This window comes from Prunus persica, chromosome G1, assembly GCF_000346465.2.
Source record: "Prunus persica cultivar Lovell chromosome G1, Prunus_persica_NCBIv2, whole genome shotgun sequence".
NCBI classification, from domain to species: Eukaryota; Viridiplantae; Streptophyta; class Magnoliopsida; order Rosales; family Rosaceae; genus Prunus; species Prunus persica.
Genome location: NC_034009.1, coordinates 26366269 through 26385075, shown reverse-complemented (window position 1 = coordinate 26385075; position 18807 = coordinate 26366269). Strand labels below are relative to the sequence as shown.

Here is an 18807-nt window from a genome sequence, read left to right as displayed (position 1 = left end):
TTATTTTGTAATTAATAAAATATAAAAAAGTACACGTTTTATTATAATAATAATAAATTAAAAGTACATTAATTATAATTAATTTATAAAAACGAGGTAGAAACCTTGCTTAACAAGAAATTGAGTTATTGTCAGCCGGCCAATGAGTCGACACAAAAGTCAACATCAAGAAAGCGGCCACTTGCTTGCCAAGCCCTCTCGTTTTTTTTGGGCTTATCCTCATAAAAAAAGACTGGCCACTTGTGAACAGAAACAGCATTCACACTGATGAAGAAGCCCAATATGCACTTCTTTCTATTGCTAATTCTCAAATTCAGTCATGGCTGATACCACCAACATACACAGAGAAGAACCAGAAACCAATTTGAATTTGTATTTTGGAGTTCATTACAGAGCAATCAACGGGAATTGATGCAATGAAGAAGAAGACTCTGAATCCAGTTTGAATTTTTGCTAACATGGACAAAAAAAAGGAAAAACCTTTGGGTTGGGTGTTCAAAAACCATATCTAATCTTTGTATCCAAAAGAAAGAAAACTAAAGGGCCGAGGCTTCTTGCTGAACAAAGAACTACACCAGCGTTACACAGTTCTCTTGGCACTGGCCGGATGGAGGCTCTTGCTTCTGAAAGCTTTAATCACTTGGATCAACAAATTGTCACCGACTATCTGCCTCACTTTCCGTATCAGCTGTGGACGCGAAATCCTCTTTGCCTGCAATCAATCCGATACACACATAAGCAAATAATGAATCAAACTGCCATGAAGATTGACATAAAAGAAACAGAAATACCATAATACTTACTCTGAATTCGTTGTGAGATTTGACAATCAATAGCATTTTAGGAGGAGGCAAGAACTTCGCAAGCGTGAACATCAGAGCAGGGAAAGTCACCCATGGTGATGTGGGTTTTGAAGTATTCGCCTGCCTTGGTTGAATACTTGGTTGAATGCCTGAGACAACTGAACATACCAACTCAAAGTTAAAACCCAAAATCTCCAATTGTTCATATAAGCAGAGAAAGCAAAAGCAACCAATTCAAAATTCAAAATAAAAGTACTAACCATTTGGGCTAGGAGCCTTGAAGCTGACCACATAAACAGGAAAAATGTGAGAGTTCATGTAAGCACTCCACACAACATATCTTCTAGGAAACTGAAGATTGTCCACGCCAGTGTCCATCTCCTTGGAACTGGGATGATATTGCTTCGAACCTGGAGCCACCGTTTCCATCTTCCCCAATATCACACGGCACAGTAGCATGTGCCTTAGCCCTCTTTCATCAACAGCTGATGACAATGCACTGTAACAATTGTCAAGGAATGCTTTAATAAAATTTCAAAATCTTTAAAGTTCTCTGCTTTCTCAAAGACCAACCAGAAACAAGAAATGGGTGCTAATAAAACTACAGAGAAAATTAAAAACCATATCAAACTTACCCATCATAAGCAAAGACAGGACTAATCAGATGAACGCCGACGCCATAAGATTGTTCATTTGGGGCAGGCTCTCTGCACCGACTGAATCCATGAACCAAAATCTCACAAAGCTCATCTTTTGATCCACCATACCAAGCATACTTCACGTTGGCATTCCCACCACATTTCTGAGCCACCGCCTTAGAGAAAATCTTGAACGACTCAAACCTCGCTTGTCTTGTCACATCAGAGCTCACATTCTTGTGTATGGCCACAAGATTGGTGTCTCCTCCAGCGAAACCCATGCCCGAAAGAAAGCACGTCTTGATGATGTCATGCGCTGAATTCTCTTCCTCCAACCGGATCATCCCGTTCCGAGTGAAAACATCAAACCGATCCGAAACAGCGGAATTGGAATCGCCGCAATCGGACTCATAACCCGAAATTTCGTCATCATCAACAGTCATTGAGACTTGGTCTTCAAAATCGCTTTGATTGGCCGACATCTCTGCTGCAAATTTAAAAACTAAGCTATTTGGATCAACGAGAATTGATATTACAATAATTCTGTACACCGAAACTACGAACAATCGAAGGTGCAGATTTCTGAAGCAAGAAAGGGTTCAAGATCAAGATCTCTGAGGATACTTGTCCAGCAGATATTTATAGAGAGAGAACTCTGTGATGCTTTTGGATTTCAAATTCCTTTGAGAGGCGGTTTTGATGATATGAGGAGGCAGAGTTGCCGTGAAGCAGTTTGTATTTATAGGTCTCTGGCGGTGGAAACTTTCGTGGCCTCGAGGAATAAGGTTGAGTTTCAAAATTGCCCCTGTGCAGATTACGAATCTCGCCCGACAAATGACCGTTATGCGTACCGTTGACAGGGGTATTATAGGTATTTCGTCGAAAGATGGGAGGGTGGTTTGGTAAATTTGAGAATTCAATGCCAGTCATGCGAGACGTGGGTTGTTTCTTTCGCTTACTTCCAAAGCAAGTTTTTCCTATTCCTAGTGGGATTTGGTTTCCTAAAGCCATTAGGAATCGGACCAAATAAATGAATAAAATGAATAAATAAATAAAAAAGTAAAATAAAAGTAGTTGGGTTGGACCCTAGCCATTCATTTTGTTTTTTATTTTTATTTCAATCAAATACTACCCTGAACTATTATGCTTGTCGAAATTAACACTCCTAATTATTTTTTCAGCCAATTTAGTCATCGAATGCAGATGCGGTGAGGAAGCCAAAGCCGATGCTTGAGGCTAACAAGCCTTGCCCTCCCAACTTGAACCATGAGCAGCCATCTAAAGCGGAAGGAGTGGATATGATCGGATCAATGCAATTGGGGGTGTTGGCTGCTTGAGTGATGGTTTTGGTTCCAATGGGCATGGTCAGTTCCATCAATTCGCAGACACTTCCTCGGTTGCGGAGGCCATAGTCTTCAACAGCTCTTCGCTCTCTTAGAAAACGCAAAAGCCTCGTCAGTGACCATCACTCTCATTCCTCGAAGTTCCTCATCAAAGTCTATCTCCACCCGTATTTGCTCCTCGTCATCATCGCTATCGTTACCTTATCTGATGTCTCCATCATCTACTTCAATTGTCCATTCAAGACTACGAAGAATGTCGATGCTAGAGTTAGAGAATTGAAGAAATGTGATAACAGTGGAAGAAGAACAGAAGAAAAGACAGAGATGAAGAAGAAGAAGAATATAGAAGAAGAATATAAAAGAAGAATATCTGAAAGAATGTTTTTGATTTCATTTATGTTAATCTATATTGTTACAATGAATTGAATATCTTATAGCAACTAACACACTGCTAACCGACTCAACAAAGAGCACGTGCCTTACACATGACTCATTAAGTAACTAACTCAGTCTTTACATTTAACATTCCCCCTCAAACCTAACCCGATTTCTCTGACTTAGATGGGGAACCAAGCCTCAGATTTCGACAATGTTGCACAAAGATGCACAAAGATAGAACTGTGAATTCCTTTAGTAAATATGTCTACAAGTTGCTCTTCTATAGGAATGTATTGCACAACTAAATCTGTCTTTTGCACCCTTTCACCAACAAAGTGAAAGTCTATGTCAAGGTGTTTGATTTTGGAGTGATATACTGGATTTGAACTTAGTGCTAAGGTTGACAAATTATCACAGTTGATGAGTGGAGGTTAGGGCAAATAAATCCTCAAATCCTGCAATACATGTCTAATCCAAGCCAACTTTGCTGAAGTATTTGCAAGAGCCCTATACTCAGCCTCTATTGAGCTTGTAGATACGAAACTTCGTTTCTTGGATTGCCATGAAATTGGATTTCTTCCTAAAATCACTACAAATCAAGTAGTTGATCTCTTTGTATTGATGTCTCTTGCCAATCTTCATCACTATAGGCAGTTAAATCACAAAAACCACCAGTAAAACTGATTCCATAATCCAAAGTTCCTTGAACGTATCTGAGTATTCTTTTGACTAGATGAAAATGAGCATCAGTTGGCGTAGTCATATGCTGACAAACGGAATTCACTGGATATAACAAGTCTGGCCTAGTAAAAGTCAAATATTGTAATGCATCTACAATGTTTCTATACATAGTAGGATCAGATAAAGGTTCACCATCTATCTTTGAAACCTAATTATGAGGCTTACAAGGAGTGGGACAAGCTCTACAAGGGCTCATACCAGCTATGTTTGACAATTCTTTAGCATACTTGACTTGGTTTACAAAAATATCTCATGTTGTGTTGTATGAGGCATGTAATCCTAAGAAGTAGGTTAGCCTGCTTATGTTTTTCATTTCAAACACTGAACTCATATCATTAATCACATAATGAACCATCTCATCATTGGATCATGTGAGGATAATATCATCGACATATAACAAGAGCACGACAATATTTGTGCCATCATGTTTAACAAATAGACTCGAATATGAATGAGAGGATTGAAAGCCTACATCTGGTAAGTAACTTGTGAATTTGGCATTCCACGCTCTTGAAGCATGTTTCAAGCCATATAGAGATTTATGAAGTTTGCATACACTCTCAGGGTGAACAAAATCTTTGAAACCTTGTGGTTGACTCATGTAAACTTCCTCTTCTAGATCTTCATGTAAAAATGCATTTTTAACATCCAACTGTCTTAACTTCCATTTATTCATGGCATCGATATTGAGAATAAGTTGCACAATAGTCTATGTCACCACTGGACTAAAAGTATATCCAAAATATCATACTGGCTCTTGACTAAAGCCTTGTGCTACTAGTCGAGCCTTGTGTCTAGTAATCGAGCCATCAGAATTCCTTCTGATCTTATAGATCCATTTGCTGCCTACTCTGTTCTTGTGACTTGGATTTGGAACTAGATACCAAGTTCCTTGCATATGCAAGGCATGTATTTCCTCTTGCATAGCCTTCTCCCAGTGAGAAGATGTAATTGCAATCTTATAACTAGATGGTTTATCAATATCACCAATAACATTCAAGCAAGTATAATAGCCTTGATAATCAGGAAATTATTTCTTCTTTATAATTCCATCCTTAGCTTGTGTGGTCATAGAATGAACATTTGTAGGCATGACATGAATTGAATAAGTGGAAATAGAAGAACAAGAGGAATCAAAAGGTATAATAACCTGAAATTGCTCATTAGATAAAATAGGCAGAGAATCCTGATGAAAGCTTGAAGCAGACACATGATTCAAAGAAGGTATCCTGATTGCTGAGCCAAAGGACTGTGAACTATGAGCATCATTAAACTGTGGAACTGAGGATAAAGGTAAGGTCACAACAACTGAAGCAATTAAAACATCAAAAGTAGATGATTTACCCTGCTTGAAATTATCATGATCATGATTCTTCTTAAAAGGAAAAACGTTCTCATCATGGATAACATGTCGAGAGAGAACATTTATCTTGCAGCTGATCATAACAGAAAACCCCTTTGTAGCCTGGTGCATAGCCTAAAAATACACACTGAATAGTCTGAGGCTATAGCTTGTGAATATTATAAGGCCGATTATAAGGGAAAATTGCAACACCAAACACCCTTAGGCCCTGTTTGGTTCACGGAATTGATTTGAGGCAAAATCATTTCCCATGTCATTTCCCAAGGAATGGGAATGAAAGATTCATTTCCCACGTTTGGTAATGTCGGGAAAGTAACCGGGAGATTTCACTTTATTTCATTTCCCATGTTTGTTTTGAGTAGGAATGGAAAACAAAGTTTGTATAATTTTTCAATTATACCCATATTAAATTAAATAAAAAAAGAATGCATTTAATGATACGTTGTAATTATAAATTGTTCATAGGGACAAAATAGTCATGAAAATTGTGCATTGAATGTTGGCTTATTTTCTCAAACTTTCCCATGAAAAGGGAAAACAAAACTCAAGTTAAAAGGAGGGCTTCACTTTCCCCCTACTTTCCTATGTGCCAGGCAACCATTTCCCATGTCTGGACTTACCAAACATGGGAAAGCAATTGAATTCCCATTCCCAAGCCCCATTTCCCATGAACCAAACGGAGCCTTAAGGTGGAAATCTCAGGATGTTTACCGAAAAAACTTAAAATAAGGAGAATGATTATTCAACTGAACACTAGGCATCCAATTTATGAGATAAGCAGCATGCACAATAGAGTGAAACCAGAATCTACCAGGTAAAGATGTTGCAGTTAACAATGTAATGGCTGTTTCAATCAAATGTCCATTCTTCCTCTCGGCCAAATCATTCTGCTGGAGTGTGTAGGGACAAGAAAATTGATGAACAATCCCTTTAGATTCAAGAAAGTCAATTAACACTTTCCTTTTATATTCTTCACCGCCATCAAATTGAAAATATGAGCATTAAATTGATTCTGAAAAATGCATAGAACTCAAGAAAATTGGAGAAAACTTCTGATTTGTTATAGAGAGGAGAAATCCACAAGTAACCAATACATTTATTGATAAAGGTAACAAAGTACCTATAGCCATCTATGGACGTAAAATGAGAGGGACCCCATACATCACTATGGACTTGATGAAAAGGTATCTCTGTCTTCACATGAGTTTGAGAAAATGGCAGCTTGTGCATCTTCTTTTGTAGACAAGAAAAGCATATAAACGATTGAGAATCATTTGAGCACTTAATATTTGAAGCCTTGAACATTAGTTACACAACTTAATTAGTAGGATTGCCTAATCTATGATGCCACAACGAAGTCTTGACGTGTTGTCCAAGAAAAGCAATTGAAGGAGTTGAAACCAATGGAGATGTTGGTGTAGAGGTTGGGTGAGAATTCTGGAATGAAGAGAAACGTTGTGAAGAAACTTGATGTAAGATATGCTATGAAGAAACATACAAAATGAGGTATAGACCGTTGTTATTCTTGCCTCGAAGTAGAACCTGATTGGTTAACCTGTCCTGTATACAAAAACCAGAAGCATCATAGCTAATGAGGTAATTATTATTCTTGCATAACTGATGAACTGATAACAAGTTAGCTTTGAGCTGAGGAACATGAAAAAATAGTAGGAAGTTTAAGGCAAGAATAGCAGCATGGCCAATATGGTTAATTGCCAAACCTTCCCTATTACCAACTGTCACTTACTCAACTGAATCACAATGAGTTGCATTATTGAGACAAGAAACATTAGACACCATGTGATGTGATACACCACTGTCAACAATTCCTACTTGCTCTGGAGAGTAGGAGGTATATGCAGTCATAGCTAACAACTAAGAAGATGGTCTTTGCCCTTGATATACATAATTGGATATGTGAAACAGTCCAAAGCACCATGCCCACGCTTCCACAAATTTGGCGTTCAAAAACATAACCTGAAGGCTTAAAATTTCCATTAACACGCCTATGATTGCAATTAGCAGTGGTATGACCACGTTTGCAACAAATTTGACACTCTGGGACATAAGATGACTTATGAGCAGAAGAAAAACCAGAATGACCTCCTGAAAAGTGCTGACCATGAAACTTATTATGAGAAAATTTCCCTCTACCAAGGAAGCATTAGAGGCATTGCTACCACCAGAAAAAGATCAAGAACTAGAATAACTTTGACCATGAGAAAAATGATGATTTGATATACTAGAGTTGCTAAGAAAGCCAACATGAGGAGTAGGTAGTAATCCTATACCAGAAACAGTGCTAGAAGACGAAGAATGAGAAGACACCATTGCTGTATGAGATGAAATTCATGCTTCTGCAATCTGTTCAGCAACCAACAACTGTGCTTATAAATCTTTCAAGGAAATTGATGAATCACGAGCAATAAGAACCGTCTTAATCATGTCATATTCAGAAGGGAGACCATTACGAGCAACGATCAAGAAGTCATCGTCAGAGATCTTAATTGTAGCATAAGCTAATTGATCACGAATGTGTTTGAGTCTAAGGAGATAGCGTTCGATTGAATCAACTCCCTTTTGAGTGGTTTGCATCTCGGTTTTCAAGTAATTGATTCTTTCACGAGAAACCGATGCATAGCGATCGAAAAGATGAAGCCAAGCCTCACAAGCAGTCTTGCCTCCAATGACATACTCGAGAACTTCATCAGATAAAGTGGCGATCATCGCTAAGAAAAGCCTTGTCAGTGTGAAGCCAATCCTTGTAGGCGGCGGCAATTTCAAAGGTCACTTATTCCTCGTCAACAATTGCAAATTTGGGAGGAGGAACGATCGTACCATCAAAGTGGCAAAAAAGATCGTAACCTTGAAGCATGTATTCAAGTTGAAAACTTCATTTCAGGAAGTTATCCTCACCATGACGAATAGTAATAATACCCAAGAGACCTTCAATTCTGATTACAGAAGATGCCATTGAAATTATCAAACCCTAAATAGAAGATGAGAAAAGGAGAATTGACACAATTGTTTCAGAGAAATTCGCAGACAGAGAAGAAGAGGCAAGAGTCAAGAATCAGGAAACATAAATCCCCAATTTTAAAGGACCCTAACTTTCAAGATTGAGAAAAAACTTCTGAGAGTGAAAATAGAATCCAAATCCACACATGAAGAAGAAGAAGAAATCAAGCGGAAGCAAGAATGTCGAAGAATAGAAGAAAAGGTAGAGATGAAGAAGAATAATAATCTAGAAGAAGAATATCTGATAGAATGTTTCTAATTTCATTTCTATCAATATGTATTGTTACAATGAATTGAATCTCTTATAGCAGCTAACACACTGCTAATCGACTCAATAAAGAGCACATGCCTTACTGATGACTCATTAACTAACTAACTCAGTCTTTACATTTAACAAAATAGAGTTCCTGGGTAAATTAGATTCAATCATCAGATATGAAAGTCGTCTTTTCGTCGCTCTGATTCACACCCAAAAATACCCTAAATTCGACCTCCATCTTCTTCTTCTTCCTCCTCCTCCTCCTAGGGTTACAGTTACCCAATAAATGCTATTTTAATTTTAATAGTTATTATTTTCTCTTTTATTTTTATGTATTGGATGAGATTACCCTCAAAAATTCAGGCATATGGGATTCACATGAATTTTTAACATACATATAGATTTAATTTATTAAAAACTAACGGTGGGAGGTAAATTGACGATAAAATTTAGTATAAGAGCTAAATTGGCTGAACAAATAGTTAAGTGTGATAATTTCGACAAATGTGATAGTTAAGGGGGTATTCGGTAAAAAACCCTTACTTTTTTTGCCAAAAGCCATTCATTTTGTATGAGATTCCGTATATGGTCCACTAGCACATGTGGGCTAAAACTTTATAGAACTGTGTTTCTCTTGTGTGCATATACTGTATACATGCCTTTTTCCTTCTTTTTCTTTTGCCCCAAGCAATAAAAAAGAAATTTCAACGGGATTCTCTAGGAATCCTAAAATCATACAAATCAAACTCTAATTCAAACCACGTTGTAGGAGAAAATTTACAAAACCAAATACAAAGATGATTATATAAATGTCAAGACTTACTAAACATATGCAACCATAATTGTTTTTCGAAAGTATCTCGAATATAAAAATTTGAAATTTGACATAATATAAGACATATATTCTGAATGATAGACTGAATAATCCAACTAGAATTTGATATTTGGTCATGGACTATCTTCTCCCTTTTTCTTATTTTTCAGAAAAAAATTCAGTCTTAAATTTTTTGTCTATAAAGGAAAATCCATTTTTGGATTCCATAATTCATGGCTAGTTTCCATAATTCATGGCTAGTTTCCATTTACAAGCACAATCTTTGTATCGGAAATTGTTGAACAGATAGAATTAATAAGGATAAACAACATTATCTTCTGCTAATATTTATACTTAAGGAAGAAACTGCCAGCTCATCCTGTTGGGCCCCATCTAGCACCGTCTTGGTGTGACAAGGCCATATACCCACCGTCCCGTTTAGGTTGCGCGGTAACCCGAAATTGAAGGAGGAGCAGTAACTTAAAAATTAAAGTAAAAAAGAAAAAGAGGGAGAGCGACAGTTGGGGTTTTAACTTTTTAACCAACCTAAAAAAACCGCGGTTTACAACCAATATTTAGAGATATCAAAACACATTGAAACAAAAACCTTAATAAGAAAAAATCAAGCGAGAATTTGTCGGGATAGTTTTTTTTTTTTCTTCTTTTTCCCGTCAATTTGTTTCTTATTTTTATTTTTGTCGTTTTGGTGGATTGGTGGTGGTGTGGGTGGTCTTGAATGGTTTTCAGTTCTCACACAACCACCCCAAACCTCTGTTTCTCTCTCTCTCTGTCTCTCTGTTTCTGTTCTTCTCCTTGATAGATTTCTTTCATTAGAATTTGAGAGCTAGATTAATTCGCACGTGCGTGCATGGTTAGTGCGCGCCATTTGTACGCGAAGTTGCAGAACCCATGCAAACCTATCCAACGTAAAAGTTGCATTGCATGTGCAGGTTCTTGTTGCTTTTCATTTTTGGCGTTGTATGGAAAGTTTACCTTATTGCCTTTTATATAGGGTTGGTTTTTGGTCAAGGTTATTTCATACTTTTGATGATTCTTCTTCTTCTTCTTCTTCTTCTTCTTCTTTTGCTCTTCTTTAATCTATTTTCTTTTCTGGTTCTCATTAATTTTGGTGGAATTACAGAGAAAATTGGAAAGGACGAAAAGTTGATAGAACCATAAAGGAGGAGGAGAGGTACTTATTGATAAAGGGAAGGAGAATTATGGCAGAAACTGATGAACCTCATCCTCCTGACGAACAACACGCGAGCTCAACGCAGCATGACCAGACCAATGGATCGCCGCCGCCGCATGAGCAGAGTCCCGAGCAGAACAAATCACCTCCAGCGAACACCCCGACTCCACCATCATCACCGCCGCCTGCGCAAGCAGCGCCGGCTCCAAAATCAGAGACTCCGCCTCCATCATCTCCGCCGCCTGCTCCGAAAGCTTCTCCACCTCCTAAAGCTGCACCGCCTCCGTCATCTCCGCCACCATCATCTCCTCCGCCTGCATCACCGCCGCCTTCTTCTCCACCCCCAAATTCACCACCACCGTCTTCTCCACCACCAAAAGCACCCACCCCTTCTCCTCCTCCCCACTCGCCACCACCGTCAACATCATCATCAAGAACACCACCTTCTGCTCCACCTCCTCCTCCTAGTACTACTCCTAATAAAGCTCCTGCACCATCCTCCGGTGGTTCGTCATCACCATCACCGCCAACTGATTCGTCACAACAAGGAGGCTCTCCTCAATCCCCACCCACTAACTCTCAGTCCCCTCCAGCATCCCCCCCACCTCCGGTGAATCCTGACGGCACAATCCCAACCACCAACCCCACCGCCCTATCTCCTCCCAACGTTCCTACCCCTCCAACAGTTTCAGGAACCACACCTCAGCCCCCTCCTCTGTCTTCTAATTCCACTCCCACACTGTCCACTCCCTCAAACTTAAATTCAAGTAAGTCTTCAGAGTACACGGGAGGAAGTAGCAGTAGGCATACAGGCACTGTTGTGGGGTTGACTGTAGCTGGAGTTTTCCTCGTTGCCTTGTTAGCTCTCATTTTTGTGTTCATAAGAAGGAGAAAGAAGCAGGCCCAAGTATATCCCCCCAATTACTTGCCTCCCACCCCTGGTCCTCCTGGCAGTAACTTATCAGGTACGCGAAAAGATTGTTGGCTAATCGATATACAAAATACATCAAGATCAATGTTGTGCCTAGACTATGTGGTTAAAGAGTCTTAACTTTTGTGGTGGTGCAGGTGGATATTATCTTGCGCAGCAACAGAGTCCTGCAACTTCTGGTCCCACAGAAAGCTTCTATTCAAGTGGGCCGCCGGGACGTTCTTCTTTTGATAATAGCTATCAAGCGCACAGTGGAGATTCTGGTCTCATAGCTGCTACTAAAGTCCATTTCACGTATGAAGAGTTAATGGAGATAACCAATGGATTTTCTCGTCAAAATGTTCTTGGTGAGGGTGGTTTTGGATGTGTTTACAAGGGTTGGTTGCCGGAAGGGAGAGTTGTGGCAGTGAAGCAGCTTAAGGCTGGTAGTGGGCAGGGAGAGAAGGAATTCAGGGCAGAAGTTGAGATTATTAGTCGCGTGCATCATCGTCACCTGGTCTCTTTGGTGGGATATTGCATCTCTGACAATGAAAGATTGCTTATATATGAATTTGTTCCCAATAAAACTCTTGAGCACCATTTGTATGGTATGTGATTGATACCAAAAACAAACAAAAAAATGCTTTGCTTTTGATGAGATCTTTTACTTGTCATATATTTGGGCTCTTGTGTTCTCTTTGTCAAAATGTTGATTTGTGATGATTGCAGGTGCCGGAATGCCGGTGTTGGAATGGACCAGAAGAATGAAGATTGCTTTGGGGTCCGCAAAGGGTTTGGCGTATTTACATGAAGATTGTATGTACCTGTGCTGCCGCATTCTCTCCTCTTTGTGACTTTGTGCGCAAGTAAACTGATACATTCAATACTGAATTTCTCTTCCAATCCATATTATCTGATTTTGTCTTGTTCTCCTTGTCTGATCTGTTTCTAGGCCATCCAAAAATTATTCACAGAGATATTAAATCAGCGAACATTCTGTTGGATGATGTTTTTGAGGCACAGGCATGTCTATCCAGTACTGTTCTTTTGTTCAACTTAATTCTTCTGATGCTACCCCAAGATTTTAGTTAATTTGGTGACATGGCCAGGGTTCTAGTTTCTGATTTTAGAATTTCTTCGAGCACAGGTTGCAGACTTTGGGCTTGCCAAACTTACAAACGATACTAATACTCACGTTTCGACTCGAGTCATGGGAACATTTGGGTAAGCAAGAGCTGGGTGGAAATATAATATAGTACTGCTTAAGACCGTTCCTTGGAATTTATGTTCAAGTTGGCTTTCAGGTACATGGCACCTGAGTATGCATCAAGTGGGAAATTGACAGACAGATCAGATGTGTTCTCATTTGGAGTTGTGCTTCTAGAGCTTGTAACCGGGCGTAAACCTGTTGACACGAGTCGGCCTCTGGGGGATGAGAGTTTGGTTGAATGGGTAAGGACATCTTTTACCTCTCTATAACATGTTACAAATTAGTTGTTCACAATTCAAGAACGTGCTGTTCCAAAATTTGGCAGGCTCGTCCGATCCTCCTTAAAGCCCTTGAAACTGGGGACTTGAGTGAATTGGTAGATCCTCGGCTTGAGAAGCATTACGTAGAGGGTGAAATGATCAGAATGATTGAGGCAGCTGCGGCATGCGTGCGTCATTCTGCTCTTAAACGACCACGGATGGCTCAGGTGATACTAATAAGAAGCAGCACTAGTAGAAGTAGTTGATTTGCTTCTTTTTCGGGCTTGAGCCAGTCTAATTTCAAATTGTTTTTCAGGTGGTGAGAGCATTGGACTGCGAAGGTGAATTGTCTGATCTGTGCAATGGAGTGAAAGTTGGGCAGAGCACTGCATATGACTCTGGGCAGTACAATGAAGACATTGTGAGATTCAGGAGAACGGCATTAGGCAGCGGAGGCAGCTCAGAGTATGAAATGTCAAGCAGAGACTTCACCACCAGAGAAATATCTGGACCCCAAAGTGTATGGACTCGCCCCGATTCAAGCGACGAATCAGAAACTCGAGCCTTTACTATCCGCGGTGGTGAGAAGGGATTTAGCGGCACTCCAGGCAGACACAACTTCTAATTTCTGAATGTTAATCTAATCCATGGTGCACACGAGAGAGAGAGAGAGAGAGAGTGCACTCAGTTTTTTTAAGATAAAAAAAGAAAAGAACAGAAGAAAAAAAACACCCTTGTTTGACTTAATCTGACATATTAGTGTGTAAATTAAGGCTAAGCTGCTGCTTCTTTTTTCTTTTTCATTTTTCCTTGATGAAAGGCACTATATTCTCTAGTTCCCTCAAAGCATTAGCAGCGGGGAAGCTTGTAAAGTTTACTCAAGCTACTTTTTAGTCATTAATATAAAACAATCTGTATTGATAGTAGAGCAATAAGATTTCAGTTTGCTCATATATATTAGCCTCCAGAACTTCCATACTTATGATCATAAAAAAGAAAAAGAACATGTCTAAAGCAGATATTCATGCAACGAACATGTCTAAAGGAATTATCTAGGTGTCCTTAGTTGAAAATGAAATCTTCACTTCAAAATCAATGAAAATCTGTCAATTTATGCCTTTGTGAACTGTCTGATTTGTCTCCCGTGTTAGCTGGATCAACTTGTCTCTCAATTTCTTTGCCTGAATGTCTCTGTTTGCCTATGGTACGGACAAACACATTGCAAGTAAATGTTAGAGAAGTGATCAAAGAAATTGCTCTTACTTGCTATTGACATGATTTCTTATGATAGTTTCAAATATAAGCAGAAGTTTCTTTCTCAGAATCTCACCTGAACCTTAAGGATGTTTAGGACATTTCCGTCAAATGTGGTAACATTGGCATCAACTACTTGAAGCCCTAAAGAATCCATATTCTCCATCAAACTTGCAAACCCGCCTCGGCTCTGCTCATAGAACAACTTAATCAAACAATCTCTTTTGCCAATCTGGTTCACTTCCACTTGCACCTAAGAGACAAGGTGGCACATAAATGAACAGAACATTTGATACATTATGCATAGTAGGGATCGTGGACTCTTTCACTAAATCAGCAGACATATACTGAATGTATAATTTGGAACAAGAGTAACTGCTTAAGTGTGATGCTAAATTCATAAGTACTCGTACCACTGTTGGACTCTTTTGAACAAAACTTGAGGAACCCTGTTTGTGCTCTGTAGAAATCAAGCAAATGCTGCCTTCTTTTCTCATGTCTGAGGCCAGAATTTTCACATCTGCTTTGTTCTTTGTCAAGTCCTCCTCCTCTTCGATTTCCCTGAGCTCATCTTCAAGTTCTTTCACCTTCTTCTTTAACTCTTCAATATATTCAACAGCATCTCCTATAATAGCAGGTATATCCATCTACAAGAAGTCAATAAACGAATAATAAGACCAAATGTTAGTAACAGCAAAGAAAAAAGAGGTTGTCCCTGGATTCTTTCACACATAAGATGATCTTAACCTTGCTTATCTTCGGGACTAGAGCTCGTAGAGCAAAGTGCCCATCTTTAATCCTGCTCCTCCTATTCCTCTCTGCGAAAAGATTCTTGGATTGGTACTGCCCGCTTCCTGTCTTCCTGGTCACCTTTGCCTTATGTTTCTCTACTACACTGCCACTGCCAGAAGCCAAGCCTGCCTGTTGCTGCAACAAGTTATCACCACGCTTGGACTTTCTAGAGCGCGAAGATAACAATGGATGTTCACTCGAAGGATTTGAACCGCTGGATGATCCCTCAAGGATAGGACAGGAGGTAGTTTGGGAAGCTGATGAGGGGAAAACTTGTGGCCTGGGAATGAAGTTTGCCAAATTCAAAGAAGGTAACAACTTTTCTGGGCACTCTTCTGGCAATGGATCAACATGGAATTCATTAAGGCTTGCACTGGCATTGAGGTTCACATTGACATAGTCATGTGTAGCCATGGGTTCTTGTTTTAAAGAGTTATTGCATGGAGCCATAAACAACTCTAACATCTTTTGATTTTCAGGAATCTGAAAAGTGAACTTCATGTTATTCAAAGTTGGACGACAAAATATAAAGCGCTGTCTTCTGATGATTAGAAAAGAGAAATAAAAACCTTACATTCTTTGTGGAAAAGAGCTCAATGAGGTCACTTAGCACAGGGATCAACACTCGGGTACCAACGAAGTCCTGTCAAAACAACATTAGTCCATGTTAAGCAGAATGTCTATGCTATTTAAGATCCATCTACTGCATATAATAAATAATTCATAGAGGCACTTTGAGGAGCCTTGGAGCTGTGGGTCTTCTCTGTTTCTAGGAACTGGCTTTGGGATAGAGAGCACAGAGTGGGTGATTCTAAAATTTTCAATAAAAGCTAAAGCAGTGAAAACAATACAACTATTTCCACGGTCTCGTCTTAAAAGGTGGTCTTTTTCAATATTTACAATGATGAATTGTTGATTGTGATGTGACCAACCTCAAAAGCCCATATTAAGAAACTCAAAACTGTTTGGTTGCTGAGAAAAAGTCATCAGAACAGAACGAAGTGAGAGGCATTTTGGGTTACCCACGTGTGATTGTGAAGGATTTGAACTCGAGGCATTGACATGACCACAAAGCCACCTGGGTTGTGCTGATATGATCACCTCCGTATGAATCCTGAGTTCAATCTCACATATCAGAAACAAAAAATCTCTTGGTCTGTTCACGCCAAAACTCAAACACATAAAATGAGAGCCAAAAATCAGAGACTTTACCCAGAGTAGAGAGGCATAGAAGAAGGAAGCTGGGCAAGAGCCTCACAAGCCTTTGTCCTAATTGGGTGCTTAAGGAAGCCATCCCTGCAAAGTTTAGCAGAGTGGGGCTCTCCTTCTTCCTCTTTGACATTAACACAGTCATACTCATACCCACCACCACAACAGCAACCCATCATTTCAATAAACCTACAAATTTCAGCAAACACACAAAAAGTTCAACAGATTCAAAAAAAGATGGAAACTTTTGATGCGGGTTACCTTTTTTTAATGTGGGTTTTATTGGAAATAGTTGATGATATTACCTAGAGGGATCATCGCCAAGTTTCCACACAACACAATAGTCCCATTGCTTGGACTCAACAAGGGGTCTAAGCGACTCAGCAACTCCCTCCAAATTTCTCATTGATTTGTCTCCTTTTGCAATACTTGCAGTGAGTGAGTCCAAGACTAAATGTGTAAGCTTTGCCTTGTGTAGTGAGTGGCGTGTATATATATTAGTGTGGCACTGACCGACTTACCATGTTGCTTTTATATAACAGGTTCAACCCAAATAATTTAGAGGCACATGGTACACGACAATGCTAACCAACTCCTCTGCTTTTGAATTGGGAGTGTATCGTTTTACTCAGAGGCAAATCTGTGACAGGGGGAATCTGATACCAGCAGGGAAGAGAGAGAGAGAGAGAGAGAGAGAGAGAGAGAGAGAGCAGAGACAGTTTTGACTGACTACCAAAATCATTTTACAAAACGACCATCGAATGGTTCAAAAGCTCCAATGGAATTGAAAGCTACCCATAACTGAAAATATTTCATTTCTTGGGGAAAAAGAATGTGGGTTCATGGCACGTTGCATTTATAATTTTGTTCATATACACATACAATTTTGTTCATATACACATAATCTGTTTAGTGCTGAAGCAGTCTTTAGCTTAATTATAGAGCTGGAATTGTAAGACAGAAAATGGTTTTCAATTTCAATGCAATAGCAAACCAGTCATCTACTTAATTGTGCAAAGAAATCTGGTATTGAAATCCACATTTGTGTCAAAATCACCTTGTAAGGCTTGTATAGTTGAGGGTGGCGGTGGATAAAAATAAAATTGTGGGGCAAAGAATATTTGCACAGTATGGTATATATCCGTATATGTTGTCTGCCTTAGCAGGACGGTTACAGTTCTCTGATAATTCCTCAACAACCAGTACATCTGCTAGAGGCAGTTGTCTACGGAAAAGCAAGTCACAGAATTGGGGTCTTGATGGGCCTCAGCCCAGCTACTTTATGACAGCCCACAAAGCCCAGTTGAAATGCTTAGATACCCTTGTGGGTCAAGCCTTGGGTTTTCTGCATTCATCTTGACATTCTTCCTTCTATGAGATTAATTGCTTTTATCAGAGCCTTTGTTTTGTTACTGATGAGGGTTTAGTCTTTGCCTCAAGAACATCTCAATGGAAAATCACATGCAATGATTATGTACATTTTTATCACAATACCTTATAAAATCATTACGTATCAATACTTTAAGAAGTTGCAGAGTTGGAAATTATAAATAAATAAAAAAGGAAAAAGAAAACAGAGAAGAACAGAGAAAACGAGAGGACTAATTTAATTTTGACAGATATGCCAATCCAGCAACTACAAGTTACTGATGATCCCATCTTTACGTGTGACATCATCATGCAATTCATCCAGTGGCTCGGGGCTCTCCAATCACAATATGATCACCAGGCTGCTTCATTTCACCTTTCATGTGAATGTGATGATCACTATTTCCATGATGTGGTTTGCTGTGATTGTTCATGTATCCTCTGCTCTCTGATCCGCTGCCATTGCCATTTGGGATTTTCTTGTCAAACCCGAATTCGATGTCTGCGTCTTTTGGGGCACGAAAGCTGGGATTATTATTATTCCCAAACTCCATGTGGTTATGATTCACTGCAGCTTCTTTTTTGCTGGGACGAAAGTTGTGCGCCGGTTGCTTGTTGGGTTTTGAGTTGTGGAGGCGGCGGTTGCAGAGCCGTCCAAGAAAGCAAGCAATGGCTGATATGACAACTATAACGGCCAGCACAATGAAAACCGTCCCAAATGAGCCATTTGAATGGTGGGAAGACGACGGCTGTCCTCTCATGTTGTTTGGGTAAACAAGAGCAGGCTGTTGTTGCTGAGGCTGCAAGGAGGACATGGTGATGATGGTTTTTGATTTGCCACTTGGGGATTGGGATTGGGATAAAACAGAGAATATGGGATGGGATTTGGGGGCTAATTAGTATTATTATGAAGGCTGTCTCTGTAGCTGTTGTTCTTTGAGTGCAGACAAAGGGAGACTTGGGTTTACTCAGGAGCCAAGCAAGAACATTAATTAATATGAATATGGATTGCCTGTGAGATGAGGTTATGTTGTGTATAATATTAACATTAATATTAAGATTGGGGATTCAAATGTTTGGGTTTTGAAATCAAGAAAGGAGCAAACTTTCTTTAATAAAGAGAAAAACTAAAGAGATTCCTTGCTGATCTCTCTTTAGTCTTTACTGCTGAAGAAGGAATTTAGGAGCTGCAAGAGATTGCTTTGTATGGAGAGAAAGCAAGATTTTGGAGGCTTTGGACAGCACATTGCTTCTT

General features: G+C 39.4%; 4 protein-coding genes across 4 annotated transcripts; 1 reads left to right on the top strand and 3 right to left on the bottom strand.

Moving 5' to 3' along the window:
* On the bottom strand, positions 266-2147 carry LOC18793456 (probable inactive poly [ADP-ribose] polymerase SRO2). Its single transcript, XM_007223561.2, has 4 exons — positions 1439-2147; positions 1064-1302; positions 804-961; positions 266-712 (listed from the first exon to the last, which is right to left on the bottom strand). Exons 1-4 carry the CDS (start codon positions 1921-1923, stop codon positions 581-583), a joined length of 1014 nt encoding a protein of 337 aa, XP_007223623.2. The 5' UTR covers positions 1924-2147; the 3' UTR covers positions 266-580.
* On the top strand, positions 10263-13554 carry LOC18790521 (proline-rich receptor-like protein kinase PERK13). The gene is made up of 8 exons (XM_020556290.1): positions 10263-11514; positions 11618-12067; positions 12189-12275; positions 12412-12482; positions 12607-12683; positions 12764-12911; positions 12995-13156; positions 13246-13554. Exons 1-8 carry the CDS (start codon positions 10578-10580, stop codon positions 13552-13554), a joined length of 2241 nt encoding a protein of 746 aa, XP_020411879.1. The 5' UTR covers positions 10263-10577.
* Positions 13813-16661, bottom strand: LOC18790278 (transcription factor bHLH90). The gene is made up of 8 exons (XM_020555186.1): positions 16490-16661; positions 16188-16373; positions 16002-16089; positions 15550-15618; positions 14931-15458; positions 14597-14830; positions 14260-14436; positions 13813-14128 (listed from the first exon to the last, which is right to left on the bottom strand). Exons 1-8 carry the CDS (start codon positions 16588-16590, stop codon positions 14036-14038), a joined length of 1476 nt encoding a protein of 491 aa, XP_020410775.1. The 5' UTR covers positions 16591-16661; the 3' UTR covers positions 13813-14035.
* LOC18792932 lies at positions 17647-18690 on the bottom strand. Its single transcript, XM_020561801.1, has one exon. The coding sequence runs from the start codon at positions 18365-18367 to the stop codon at positions 17870-17872; it is 498 nt and encodes a 165-aa protein (XP_020417390.1). The 5' UTR covers positions 18368-18690; the 3' UTR covers positions 17647-17869.